Source organism: Piliocolobus tephrosceles, chromosome 12 (genome assembly GCF_002776525.5).
Source record: "Piliocolobus tephrosceles isolate RC106 chromosome 12, ASM277652v3, whole genome shotgun sequence".
Lineage (NCBI taxonomy): Eukaryota > Metazoa > Chordata > Mammalia > Primates > Cercopithecidae > Piliocolobus > Piliocolobus tephrosceles.
In genome coordinates this window covers 18338490-18352820 of record NC_045445.1, presented here as the reverse complement: position 1 = coordinate 18352820, position 14331 = coordinate 18338490, and the positions used below count along the sequence as shown (strand labels likewise).

The following is a 14331-nucleotide window of genomic DNA, read 5'->3' as shown; positions in this document are numbered from 1 at the left end:
TACACCAGCTCTGCCTCTCATATTCCCCATTATTTTCCCAGTCACCCAGAGTCACAACCTCAGAGAGATCCTTGGCTCCGTCTCCTTCTTTCAGTCCTTGTAGCCCTGTCACAGTGTCCCTTACATCTAGTTTTTCCTTTCCATGCTCATTGCCTCTGCCTGTCATTCTTTCAGTCTTTCTTTGCATCTCAGTGGATAATAGAAGTACCCTGTGCTGTCTCCCTGCCTCCTGTCTTCTCTGAGATCTGCTCTTCCTATCACTGCTTGCATGACTCCATCTCATTCTCCCCTTGCACCAGTTGCAGAAAAGTCCTCCGTGTGTGACTTTCCCTTTTCTCTAGCTTTCAGTCCCACTACTTCCTTATACTGTGCTTCTGTCACACCCCAAACCCCCCAGCTGCATCCTGCTTCTTGAACATGTCCTGTATTTTTCTCATACCTCAGGTGACATGGTACCATTTTCTTGGAATCCTCCCTCCCCCTTGTCCGCATGCCAAAGTCTTAATCATTCTTCAGGGACCAGGTCAAACGCTGTAACATCCATCAAGTCTTTTCTGATCTCCAAACCAGATGTGATCTCTCTCTGTGATAAATCTCAGTAACACTTTATACCTTTCTTGTAATACTTGTAAGGCTCTGCCTTGCATGGTAGTCATTTGTATATTTATCTTGTTACACTTGAAAGTAAGGACTGTATTTTATTCTTTGTGACCAGCAAAAAATCTTGCACCACATAGCAGGGCATCTGTCCAATAAGTGCTTGTCATATACAATAAAGCAGTGGCTGGGGTGGCATTATCTATAGGTTAACCCAACAATAGGTCATAATACATCTGAAGATAGTAGGACCATAAAGATGTATAGATAAACTCTGAAGTAAATGATTTGCAGAGGATCACATGGAAGGGAAACTTAGGGAGTTTGACACTTAGCACTCACTGAAAAAGTCGTCCTGATACTGCTATAGTGTGAGACTAGAAGGCCTGAAATGTAACCATAATACACCAAGCAGAGTTGCTCCCAAACACCAGCCAGCTCCATCAATAGTATGTAAAGGTGCTTTGTAAACAGTACAGTGATTCTTAAAGATATTATTAAACATCATACTGTTAATGTGTAACAAGATTGACTCAGATGCCAATGAAACCCATGACTCCAGGTATCTGTGAAATAACCAGCAAGGGTTCCGAGCCACTGATCGAAGACAGGACAAAGTTACCAACTATTCTTCCTAAGAAATTGTTTCTCATCATGCAAGGGGTCGTTTCTGTCTTGGTTTTGTGAGAGGTCTAATTCTGTGGCTTGAGGACATCTGCAGTAGGGCCAGATGTCAGAGCAGGTAGTAGTCATGCGTCATGAAGATTTTAGGAAGGCAGAGTTACCTGGTTGATGGAAATGGAAATAACTGGAAAAAATGCTATTGTTGGAGGCCCAAGCTCCCAGCCCATCCTGGCTGGTCATAGTTGACTAATTCATGGTGGTCAAAAAGTGATTCTCTTGTCTTTGAATTTTCTCTTGTATTTTAGGCAAAACAGATTTGTTTTTTGATACTTTCATAAAGCAGTCTATCCATACTCTGTTGTCGCTTTTCAAAATGATCGGAAACCTAAAGAGCTACCATACTTGCTAAAAGAAGACACTTCTGACGCATAGCTTGAAACAGGAATTGACTTCCTAAAGGAAAGTATTAGGCACACCAAACCTATTGTTCACAGCGCTGCAAGAGAGGTATTTCAACATACATGGGCTCTTCCTAAAAATATACCTTGCTAAAATCAAAAATTCAGGATTCATTAAGGTTAATCATCTAATAAAGTAAGAGAATTTCCTCTAGGGGAAAAGTTTCAGTTTATTTTAGGGGTGTGGTGGTGTTACAACTGGCTAATCTCTGCACCATAATTTAATCAGGCTGGATAAGAAAGAGACTAGAAAGGCGTGGAGCAAGAGCACAGTGTAGCTTCTCTTCTTTTCCCAGGCTTATTTTTTTTCTCTAACATGTAGTAAATTTGCTCGTAACAACCTGGCTTTTATTGTGTCATTTTCTAGCTAACTGGGAGTTACTGATGTCAGCTGTCTCTTAGAATAATTTTTCCTTAAACATTTGAAGATCATAAGAATTGGGGAACTCATTCATTCATTTTCATGGAGCATTTACTGCTCTCCTCCTCTGTGCTTTAGGAACATGAAGACCAACAAAGCACTGCCCTGGCCGTCAACCTGGTAGGGGAGATATGTGAATAGGGTCAAAACCAGTGACATGCACTGTTAAACAAGACAGTGGCTATGAAGGTGTCTGTACCAGCGTGAAGGTCAGCTGCCTTCCTTGAAGTTGAGTAGCCAAAACCACTTTCAGGATTGCAGGTGGGACTGTGTTTTGGAGGCTTGATGGACTTTTCAGTTATTTAGTTCATTCTTTCAAGGAATAGTTACTGAGAGCCTCCTGGGAGCTGGGCAGTGTTCTAGGCTCTGGGGCCACTGCAGTGAGCTCCAGTACTAAATCCCTGCCTTCATGGAGCAGAGCAGGAGATCAGACAACAAGGAGAGAAATCAGTGCAATACCAGCAGACTCGAAGTAGGGAAAGGAACAACCATGACTCTGGGCACAAGGGACAGTGAGGAGGCCAGGGAGGTGGGAGTGAGGGAAAGGGGGCTGAGGGTAAGGCCAGGGAAGGAATATGGAAGAAGGTCCTGGAGGGACTTAGGGGCTTTCTTTTCCTAGAATGTGCTCCTAATGACCAGCCTCCAGCCGTCTGATGGCCTGTTGAGCTATTACAACATGTTAGGTTGATGTCTTCATTTTCATTCATATTTTTCCTTTTATTGTCCCTGACGCTGAAAAGCAAGAGGTTGAGTTTGTATGACAAAATGTCTTCATTGTGTCTGTGGTGGGGATAGGCATAGTCTCCCCATCTTGTTCTGTGCTCTCCGCTGTTAAGGAGGTGGGGAGATTAGGATCGCTCCCCTTTCCAGTACAGTAATCTGCTGATCTCTGGAACATACCAAGGAGGACATTGAGTGACAACATCTATAATCCCCTTAATCTCTATATTCATAGTGTCTAATCTCCTTGAGTTACACTGGTAACATAAGTCTATCACTTAGAGTTACTTTTATCATTAATGGCACAAAAATGTATTATTTATAGGGCCAAATGCAAGCTCTTGAGGCATATAAAGTGGATTAATAAGGTTGGCTCAGCGTTAAGCTATGCCAGAGCCGAGTCCAAATTTTATTCCGGTACAGGGATGACTTTCTATGTGGCCTCTCTGGCTCTGGAGCTAATTTGGATGCTGAGTAGCCCTGCAGGTATTTATATGTAGCGTTTGGTATTTTTACTGGGTCCTATTCTTCTCCCTTGGATCACCTAAAATGGTTAAGAATTTTCTAGTGGGATTAAGGTTGTGATCTCTGGGGAGGGGTGGGACATCTGCTCTCGGTTATTTTTGTGTTAGCCGCTTCCCCTTAAATGTATGTTCACAAATGAGCCACAGCCTTATCAGCTGGGGTTGAGGGAAGACTGGTCTAGGTGCTGCTCCTGAACTTGGTCTCTGAGCCATGGCTTCCCATAGACACTCAGGTAAAAACTTAATGCTCTTTATCTTATATTGAGCACAGTTTTGTTAGGGCAGTGAATCCGTCATTTGGCTAAAAGATGGTTTTTGATGAAATGATTTTAGTCTTGTCTGAATAGTAAATAAATTATAGCTTGTCTCTGTTTTGCCTTTGCCTTTCATGCTATTTCAAAGACAAAATATTGTTCAAGTACAATGAGCAGTTTGAGTGGCTTATTTTAAAAAGAAGGAAATAAACATGTTACCATTATATTTTTACCTTTTTCAGGACGTCTCATGAAACTATAAGAGATTGTGTGAGGAAAGGTTTTTCTGGTTAGGAATTTTTGGCTTTCTATTTTATAAGATACAATTCTTCATCTTGACAGTACTTTACATCCAAGGTGTTTGGAGAAGGTATATCGAATGTGGAGCCGGAAGGAGGAACATTTGTAACTAAAAAAGTGCATAATGACCTAGCACATCTTCTCCCTTTTGCTGACAATGTTTTAAATCTTCCTAAAGTAACAGCTATGTTCCTTTTGATATGATAAGTATGTTATTAATTGTTTTTAGCAGAAAAAGGGGCACATTTTGGACTCCTTGGGCCATGAGCATTTTCTTCTGGTTTTGTAACCTTACAATTAAGGAAGCCCTTTGGCCATCGACAAGGAATCTATGAACTAGGGGCTGGGTTATTTGAAGCCAGGAGGGTGGCTGTGGCCCTGTGGTCCTCTGCCTAAGTAATGGTTCCCTTTCTTGGAGCTGGTAAAGTCAGACAGTTAGGTATAAAGAAGGCACTTCGTCCTGTCTCCCAGCTTTCAGATTAAGGGACAAAGTCATTATCTATGTTTTTTTTTTTTTTTAATCATTTTTTAAAAACTCGCTGCCTGTCAATATTTAAACAATGGAAATACTTTAGGAAATTTCTCTTTTTGGGGTTTTAAAGTAAATATGCGGCAATGAAATTCCCTACCTTAATGAATTAATATGTAATGTCTTCCCTGTTCCCAAGTGTTCAAAAGCTGTTTTTTTTTTTTTTTGTTGTTGTTGTTGTTGTTTTCCCAACCCTCAGGAGCTGTTTCACAAACGTGGTACCAGATGCTTGAGATTGTGGTTATCAGCCAAGATACACATTCTCTGGGTGTAGGCAAACTAGTCAGCTGTACTAGTTGTCCTGATTAACCTTAAATGCTTGTTACCTGGTAGAATAACTCTTCATTTTGTTTACTAATTGACAGAATAGTGACAGAAAGTTTAAAAGTTTAAGTAGTGACCGAAAGTTTATAGCATACCCAACCTTGGGTTTTAAATTGCACCAGATTCTTATGTCGTTCTTGTGTACGTAAGTCTGGAGGCTATAATAACTAAACAAACATGTTACCACTATATTTTTACCTTTTTCAGGATGTCTCATGAAACTATAAGAGTGGCTAAATGAGACCAATTATTTATACCTTTTAGATGATTTTTGAATTCAGGAAATTGCATTTTGTATTGCATTAGGTTATTAGGTTCATGAAAGCAGAGAAGAATCGGTCCATGAGAGAGAGAAGTCCTCATAGAAAATCAGTGTTGCCCTGAAACGGGCTCAGTATGGGCAAAATAGAAGCTGGATAATTGGATCCAAATTCATTTTTAGTGACTATCCATATACTGAGAGGACATTTCAAGGACAAAAAAAGTATACTCTTGACATTGAAGACTTTCAGTCTGCAAAATTATGTAGATTCAATTTCTTTAGCCTTTGGCCTTTCAAGTCAAAGACCAGGATCGGGGTGTGGAGGGGGATCAGGTCACTTGACATATTACACAGCCATCGATTCCCTTCACCAGCCACTACTTAGTGGGCTGCACAAGCCCGCCAGTCTTTTCTCGGGGCAGGGATGGGAAATGAGAGGGTAGGATGAGAGGAGAGTAATCCAACTGGATTGGCTTCTTAAAATTCAGAAGATTTGGGTGAGGGTGAAACTGAACATTTTGTACTTTTAATGACCACCAAATGACTGCCTACCACTTTTCACCACAGCTGGAGAAACTAAAAACACATGCTCTTTTGCAGCTGGGTCAGAAATGCTTTTTTTCCCATATGAAAGAGGGGCTGCGCTGCACATAATCTGTGCAACATTATGAAAAATCTTCATATACAGACGAAATGGTACTAGAATCGAATCTGGACTGCAGGAAGTTCAGTGGCACATAATTTTTCTTTTAATCTATATCGAACCCTCCTGACACCTGATACAATCTAAAATGGCATTAGTTATACATCAGTGACCCAAAAAAGATTTGTTTTTTTCTAAATGCAGCATACCAGTGAAGTTGCTAATAACATTGAATCATTCTGTACACGTTCTGTTTTGAAGGGAAAAAAACACTTTCTGATTTTTGTATGAAATTGTATGAAAGACTACTTTTTAGCCATGACTCATGAGCTCCGTCTCATTGCAGCTCCTTAGGTATTTATTCCCAGATGTCTGACGACACTTCCATGTGCATTAGCATGTCTGCTACACAAGTGTCCTATTCATCGGCTAAGGCTTCGCTCCATTTGTTGAATGTTCTGAGGAAAGCATTATACCTTTTCTTTAGAAGCCAGTGTTTATATGTGGAGTCACTAATGTACTGGTATGTTGGATTTAGTGATGAACAGATCTGAAATAACCTGATTTTTTTCCATTTGGGTTGTTGTTCATTGTTTACACTGTACATTACACCCTTCACAGAAAGCACATAGAAAAATGCTACCTACTGATGATATTCACGTTCTCCTTAAACACTCATAGTTTGATCAACTCAGGCATGAGGGAGAAAATGAACACTAGGAAGAAATACATGAGAAAATACATGTAAAAACACAAGCAAGATTTATTAAATTCAAATCAAATCTTCTTTAATGAAAGGTTTATAGTAAAAAAAGAAAAAATCAAATGTTATATTACTCGTATGTGTACATGATTAAATCGAAAGCCAAAACTTTTAATTAAGATACTGAGGTTTATTTAGGCACCTCTCAGCATGTTGGATGTAGTTCAGGAATTTTCTGAAAAAGGAAGCTTGTTTATTAAGTGAAAAAATGATGTGTCTTTTGAAGCAGGCATAGAAATTCAGGCTACGCTTTTGGGATAAATATCTAAAATTCTATCACCCAGCCACATTTCTAACTGCATTCTAAGCTTGTAAAAACTTTTTAATTTAATTAATTTTAAAAATTAAATTATTTAATGCTTTCTGTCTTAGAAAATGAGGGGACATTTATGTTACCCTAAGGTGTAGGTTAGACTTCAGCACCTTTCACGTCATATAAGATGATTTTTAAAATCAGGAAATAGCATGTCATATTGCATTAGGTTCTTAAGTTCATGAAAGCAGAGGAGAATAGGCCCAACAAAGAAGAGAAGTCCTTACAGAAAGGAAATCAGTGTGATCCTGAAATAGGCTTGGTATGGACAAAATGGAGGCTCACATAATTGGATCAGAAGCCACTTTCAGTGACTGTCCACATACCGAAGTTTTAGAAACTTAGTTGTGGTAACTTATCTCCATCTGTCAATCAGCAGGCATATACTGAGTGATTTCTGTATACAAGGCCCTGGATTAGGTACTGGGGCCCCTAGTGTATGAGCAGAACTTTTTGTGATAGAGAAACCTCACTTGTTAGCACTAAGGAATATATCCAAGTCACTCGGCACCAAAGTATGTTAGCAGCGGGGAATCTGTGTGGGTCTGTAGCAACCTCAGTTCTTGCCTCCTCAAGGAAGAACAAGGCAGAGGGAGAAGCCAAGGCAACTTTTAGAGCAGGAGTGAAAGTATTAAAAAGTTTTAGAGCAGGAGGCCGGGCACGGTGGCTCATGCCTGTAATGCCGGCATTTTGGGAGGCTGAAACGGGTGGATCACTTGAGGTTGGGAGTTGGAGACCAGCCTGGTCAACATCGTGAAACCATGTCTCTACTAAAAATACAAAAATTAGCCAGGCCTGGTGGTGCATGCCTGTAATCCCAGCTACTTGGGAGGCTGAGGCAGGAGAATTGCTTGAACCTGGGAGGCGGAAGTTGCAGTGAACAGAGATCGATTGCACCATTGCACTCCAGCCTGGGTGACAGAGTGAGACGCCATCTCAAATTAAAAAAAAAAAAAAAAAAAAAAAAAAGTTTTAAGGCAGGAATAAAGTAAAAGTACACTTAGAAGAAGACCAAGCAGGCTACTTGAGAGATTCAAGTGCGTGGTTTGACCTTTGACCTGGGCTTTTATATGTTGGCATGATTCGGGTGTTATATTACTTCTCTCCTAATTCTTCCCTTGGGGTGGGCTGTCTGCATGCCCAGTGGCCCTCCAGCACTTGGGAAGCGCCGCATGCGCGTGGTGTTTACTGAAGTTGTGTGCATGCTTACTTCAAGCGATTTTTTCCCTTAGCAGTGGAGCATTCCCAGACGTTGGTCTTACACCAGTTAAACGCCGCCATTTTGCCTCCTAGTGCACATGCTTGAGCCCACTCACCCAACTCCTGAGATCTCATGGGGACGCGGCTGATCATCAGTTTCAGGTGTTTCTGTCTGTTAGGGACCGTTGTTCCTTGGTGCCAGCTGCAACCAATTACTGTTTTAGGGCGAGATAGTTTAACAACCATCTGACCTTCACCTGATGGCTGCCTGACATTCCTGGTTCGGGGGTGCCCTCTCTTGCCTTGCTCATGTCTAATACCTACTCTAGCATCCCTACTATGTACAGATTAGGGCTACACCGAGACATTAAAATTAGTCAAAGAGCTGCCCAAGGGCAAACATGCCCTCCACAAAGACAGGTGGTAAGGGAAGAAGCATTGTGATGATATGTAGCAAATGTTTCATTCAGTGATAGCTGACACGCCCATTCCCAGATAACAGCAATAGGTCAAGGCAAACGTATGTAGAAGTTTTGGAAGATTAAAAGCCTTCACATTTCATGTACTTAGAAACAGCTAAGGGGATAAAAAATTATTCCCTAAGAGATAAATGCCTAAGTACATGTAATTCTGTAAGGTTAAAGAGAGCCCAAAAGAAGAGGTAAAATGCTGGCCGGGCATGGTGGCTCATGCCTGCAATCCCAACAATTTGGGAGGCCAAGGTGGGCAGATCACTTGAGGTCAGGAGTTCGAGACCAGCCTGGCTGACATGGCGAAACCCTGTCTCTACTAAAAATACAAAAAGTAGCCAGGCGTGGTGGCATTCACCTACAGTCCTAGCTACTCAGGAGGCTAAGGTAGGAGAATTGCTTGAAACCAGGAGGTGGAGGTTGCAGTGAGCCAAGACTGCACCACTACACTTCAGCCTGGGTGACAGTGAGACCCTGTCTCAACAACAACAAAGAGGTAAAATGTTATCTTTATTTTTCCCTATTCTCTCATTCCTAACAAAAGAAAAGAAAGTGCATGCTGGGCCGGGCGCGGTGGCTCATGCCTGTAAAATGCACTTTGGGAGGCCAAGGCGGGTGGATCACGAGGTCAGGAGATTGAGACCATCCTGGCTAACATGGTGAAACCCCGTCTCTACTGAAAATACAAAAATTAGCTGGGCGTGGTGGCACGTGCCTGTAGTTCCAGCTACTCAGGAGGCTGAGGCAGGAGAATCACTTGAACCCAGGAGGCAGAGGTTACAGTGAGCCGAGATTGTGACACTGCACTCCAGCCTGGTGACAGAGCGAGACTCCGTCGCAAAAAAAAAAAGAAAAAAGAAAAAAAGAAAAGGAAAGAAAGCGCAAGCTTTTCTCTCTCCTCATGAAGTCAAAGCTTGACAGTAGCTCAGACTTTTAGGGAGCCCACACTCAGGATCTTTGCACGTGTGTCTCAGCATTGTCATTTATAAGCTGACTTTTTAGAGTGGTTTTGGTCTTGTGCACATTAGCACATCATTCATATTTTATACAAAATTGTGATGTGATCAGTATCTCCTCCAACTTCATCCTGAGTGCACTGCGTGCATGAGGGTTTGAAATCGTTTTGTAACAAATAATCATAAATTTAGAAGTACGACGTAAGCTAATTTGGGTTGCCCAGAATTCCACTTAATTTGATTTATTGCAAAACAAGTACGAAAGTTCATGAATTTGACATAGACATTGTTAACATACTTTAAGTATTTCTAGCCTGTTTACCTATTACGCAATAAGTCCAGCATTCCTAGAAGTGCCTATTTTATCTTGACTAATTGTTTCCACACACATTAAAAGGACTCAAGTGAATTGTAGAAATCAATTCTAAAAGAATATGCCCTTTGAAATGATTCTCCACCTGGATACAGACTGTAGGTTTAAGTATACAATGGTGGGGAATCTAAGGTGTAAGGTGACCCTAGAGTTTTCAAACTACAGAGTGAAAAAATCTTGCCTAAAGCTAGGATTCAAAAATACCAAGAGATGAAACTCTTCTTATGGATCCTGTTAACTGGGGGTTGATTCATTTCATTTTCCTTTTGCTTGGTTTAAGACCATGTACTATAGGAATGATACAGTGGCCAGTGACTTTCATTGTCTGATATTTTCAACACCCTTTGTTACTTCTATCTTCACTGGTGAGTTGTGGATTATTTTCTCATCTGGATGCTTAGAACTCTGAGCAAGTCATGTTCTAGAACTATGAGACTAAATGATGAAGAACTTTGCACTGGTAATATGAAAGTTCTGAAAGTGTGTGGTTTTAAAGTATGAAAAACATGGCAGGTAAGATCTCTCAGGTACTCTGAACCATAACGCAGTCTTTCTTCTCTTCAAAACCTCTACTTCTAAATGGCATTCACTGTGTTTTCTAGTGTTTTTTCTTTTGTGTATGACACTAGTTAACCTATATTTTTTACCGTAAAGCTAGGACTCAAATACTAAGAGGTTTGACTCACCTTAGGTGGAACTTTATATAGTACTTTAACGTAGAAATATTTGGAATCAATTTCTGCTGATAAAGGTATCAAAAGCAAGTGATACTAAAACGAGTAGGTTCAAAGTTGTATACTAAATAGAGAGACTTTGGTAAGAGAGAATGAGGGATTTTCAAATATGCTCCAGAAGATAGTCTCTGAAAGGCTAAACCAGCAATGGTTACTAGCCGTGCAGGAAGCCAGTGCTATTTAATCTTACAAATTCTGTTTTCCTGCCAAATGGCATTTAGGAGCAACTGGTAATTTATTTCTTGCCACTTGCTGTTACTAGAGATTTATTTAGTTTTTCACCTCAACTCAGCCCTTAACAAGAAAGCAAGTCTTTGTTGATGGCACAATATTATCAGTATGGCAAAGCTAAGACGAGGCTTCTATGTGATACTGGAAAGACCAGCAAGAATGGATTAAGGAGAGTGAGTTTTCCATATGCTGTCACTGTGACAGGTACTTTTCTCTATAGACACAGAGGCTGAAAGCAGTTTAAAAGCTGCCTTACCTAAACAGTACATAGTTCAAGGAGATAGACCCTGTGTCCATTGCGTTTCTAGTTTTTGTTTCTAACCCATTATATAAAGGAACCACATGGTGGTCTTAGAGAAGCTGCTGCCTGCAGGCGGGGCTTTTTAGAGAAAAGTTCAAGTAAGAACCATTCTCTGGTCTTGCTAAGTCTCTTAATTGTGACACAACTGTCCTAAGCAACTGTCCTTGCACAAGAATGTCACTCATCTGCTTCATCTGCCAGCTTCTTGGAGATGAGGGGGGTCTGCGTGTCAGCAGGAGGCAGAAGGCCCTGTGGCTCATCCAGTGGCCTGATTTCCTTTGTTTGGAGGCTTGGTTCTGAGTGAGAGTTCAACAGCCTTTGCCCAGGCGGCTTCTCAAACACAGGGTGTGGTTTCCTTAGCTCACTCTCTGCTGTTTGGTTGCTTATGGCAACAGGATCCAAATAACTCGGACATGTGTTTGTATAAAAAAAAAAACCTGGGAATGGAACCTAAAGTGAGAGTTTGGGGCTTTCAGTTAGTGGAAGAGCTGCGGTGAGTACCGGGCAACTGCTCATTTATTTTCTCTCATTCTTTCTCTCTAAATTACACTGGTTTGCTAGCACAATAACCATGTTTGTGGATAGTTTTAGAAAATAGTCTCAATTCTCGTGTTTCCTGTGCAAATGAAATAACTGCTATTTACCCGTGTAAATTTCTTTTTCAGAGGAAAAAGAGGAACAAATTAGCATATGTTTAAAGAAGTTGAAAGCTAATAGAAACTCATATTTGGTACCTTTTTGGTGGCAGGATTCTATAGGAAATGCCTTGGCAAAGGGAGCCGCAGAGTGCCTCAGTAATGCTTGGGATTGCAGGCGTGTTGTCTAGGGCCACAGCCGGGGAGGAGACCAGGGAGGGAAAACGGGCTGTTCATACGGAGGGAGTGGAAGGGATTCTTGGAATAATTTTTTCCAGACTCTATTTTAAGATTATAATTTTTAAGACAGCAAATATCCCAAATGGTAATACTGGTTACACTTCTGTGAGCATATTGATTCTCACTTGCTTGACTCAAGCGGGGCTTTGATTTTGGTCACAAAGCCACCCGTGACTATGACAAATAATTCAAGGTTGCCAAACTTGCCTGTGCCAATTGACAATGCTGTTTATGTAAGTCCTCTCTTGCTATTTTGCTCTGCCCTCAAAAGTCAGTAAACTGTCTTGGACAAAACTCTTTAGGGTCTATTCAGGGATTTAACACTTTTCTGCTAGATTGCAAGTAAATTTAAACACGTTAAACAAATTAACAAAGATTGCTTAGGTGCCTGGTGCGGTACAGAATGAGCTGTCAGTTTCTATTCTGATGAACAGAATTTTATAGATAGGAGGATCGGGAGGTCTCCAGAGGATACTACCCTCCCTAAAAAGTGACGGAGGAAGAGCTGAAAGCGGGCCGAGAGGCTTCTCGATGACCACATGGTGGTCTTAGAGAAGCTGCTGCCTGCAGGCGGGGCTCCTGCTTTTCTGCACCCCTTTGAGCCTCTGCCCCACACTCTTCCTTTGTATAAAACAACTGCTTCTTGCCTGCCCCATCACACCCCCTCCACTCCATTGGGTCACTGCTCAGTAGCACAATAGGACTGCTCAGCCATACCTCCCAGCATCCTGTCCCCTATCCGGTGACTCGGCCAACACAGGCTCTGTTCCACTTGCCCCGCTCCGTGTCTTTTATGAATCAGCACAGTTGGTATATCTGAGCAGGGGCTTCTACCATCTCCCCAAGGGAATCACTAGCCATCGGCCTTCTGGCCCCACGGGGCACTTTTGTTCCTGGAATCATAGTGAAGTATCTGTTGTCTTGGTGCCTGGTCGTCAGCTGGGCTGAAGGGGAAGCTGGGTCCTGGTCCCCAGACCCATGGACTCCAAGGTGGCATTGCGCAGGTGCCTCTGGGAGCCACTGCTCAGGGTGCTGGGGCATTTCCAGTGGTCATTTGTCCTGCCTGCTTGCCCCCGCAGGTCCCTCCAGCTATAAGGTGGGCACCATGGCGGAGAAGTTTGACTGCCACTACTGCAGGGACCCCTTGCAGGGGAAGAAGTATGTGCAAAAGGATGGCCACCACTGCTGCCTGAAATGCTTTGACAAGTTCTGTGCCAACACCTGTGTGGAATGCCGCAAGCCCATCGGTGCGGACTCCAAGGTAACGGGCATCCCCATGTGCCAGTGGGAAGGGCTGGGCTTCAGAGTGTCCTTTACCCACAATCATGACAGCAGCAGCTGGCTGTTAGGATTTCCCAGCATCACTGCAGCCACCTTGAGGCCTCAAGGAAGCCTCCTCCACTCCCCAGGCCACAGTGGCCCAAGCTGTTTAATGTGGGGCTTGACTGGATGGGTGACAAGGCCCTTGCCAGCTCTTCTGATTGCATTCTAAATATTTCAAGAATTGTGAGATTTTTATCCTCACCCCAGCATCCCTCCTATCACTCATAAGAACAGTCACTGTGGGGCAGTCCCCAGGTGTAAGGGACTGTGTTATCTCAGTGGTCAGTCCCAGGGAAATCAGCCTTATGGGAGGGCTCCTGCTGCCACCCCCAGCACCCCTCATGGTGGCCCACCCTGTCTGCTTGGTTTCCAGGAGGTGCACTATAAGAACCGCTTCTGGCACGACACCTGCTTCCGCTGTGCCAAGTGCCTTCACCCCTTGGCCAATGAGACCTTTGTGGCCAAGGACAACAAGATCCTGTGCAACAAGTGCACCACTCGGGAGGACTCCCCCAAGTGCAAGGGGTGCTTCAAGGCCATTGTGGCAGGTACTGCCTCCTTCCCACCCCGGGTTCCCAGGGAGGAGGCCCTGAGGGCAGACGTGATGTGGGCTTGCTTAACACGGTGGGGCTAACGTTGCTCTGAGCTGCTTTGAGATATTAGCATATATATGTACACATATACATACACGTATATATGCGTACACATATATGCTCGCACACACGCACACACTCGGAGACTAAAGAACACTGGCGAGAACAGCCTGTGGCAAGAGAATGAAGTGAACAGTATGTAGCGCTTTCTCATTTGGGCGTAGTAAGTGATGAAAGCATGCTTCTTCCTCAGGGTGTCATTCTGGGCCATGTAGTCCCTGATTTAATGTCTAAGTGCACGCAGGGTATAGAGGTGGGGGAGTGGGGCATTCAGGCACCGGATCCTAAAACAATAATGCTGGGGTCCCCGCCCATGACAGAAATCCTGGGTTGGCACAAGCATAAGTAGAACACAGGTAGGTTAGTTGGAGGTGTGAGGCCAGTAACTGCAGGGCCTGCATCCCCTCACCTCTGGAGGGCCTGGGGAGGGGAGCTGAGTGGATGCAGCCCCCTGCAGAGCCTGTCAGTGGGGCTATCCAATTG

The 14331-nt window shown here is 43.0% G+C and overlaps 1 protein-coding gene across 5 annotated transcripts in view; it reads left to right on the top strand.

Annotated features, from left to right (window-relative positions):
• Nucleotides 1-14331, top strand: part of FHL1 (four and a half LIM domains 1) — a 67858-nt gene that overhangs the window by 49927 nt on the left and 3600 nt on the right. For 2 of the 5 annotated variants that reach the window (XM_031936632.1, XM_031936633.1), the window contains exons 1-3: nucleotides 3396-3577; nucleotides 12952-13133; nucleotides 13569-13743. In XM_031936632.1, coding sequence (XP_031792492.1) covers nucleotides 3556-3577; nucleotides 12952-13133; nucleotides 13569-13743 — 379 coding nt within the window. In that variant the 5' untranslated portion in view covers nucleotides 3396-3555. Of the gene's footprint in view, nucleotides 1-3395; nucleotides 3578-11268; nucleotides 11491-12951; nucleotides 13134-13568; nucleotides 13744-14331 lie in introns of those variants that run through there. The other 3 variants (XM_023198898.2, XM_023198901.3, XM_023198899.1) reach the window with 2 other exon arrangements.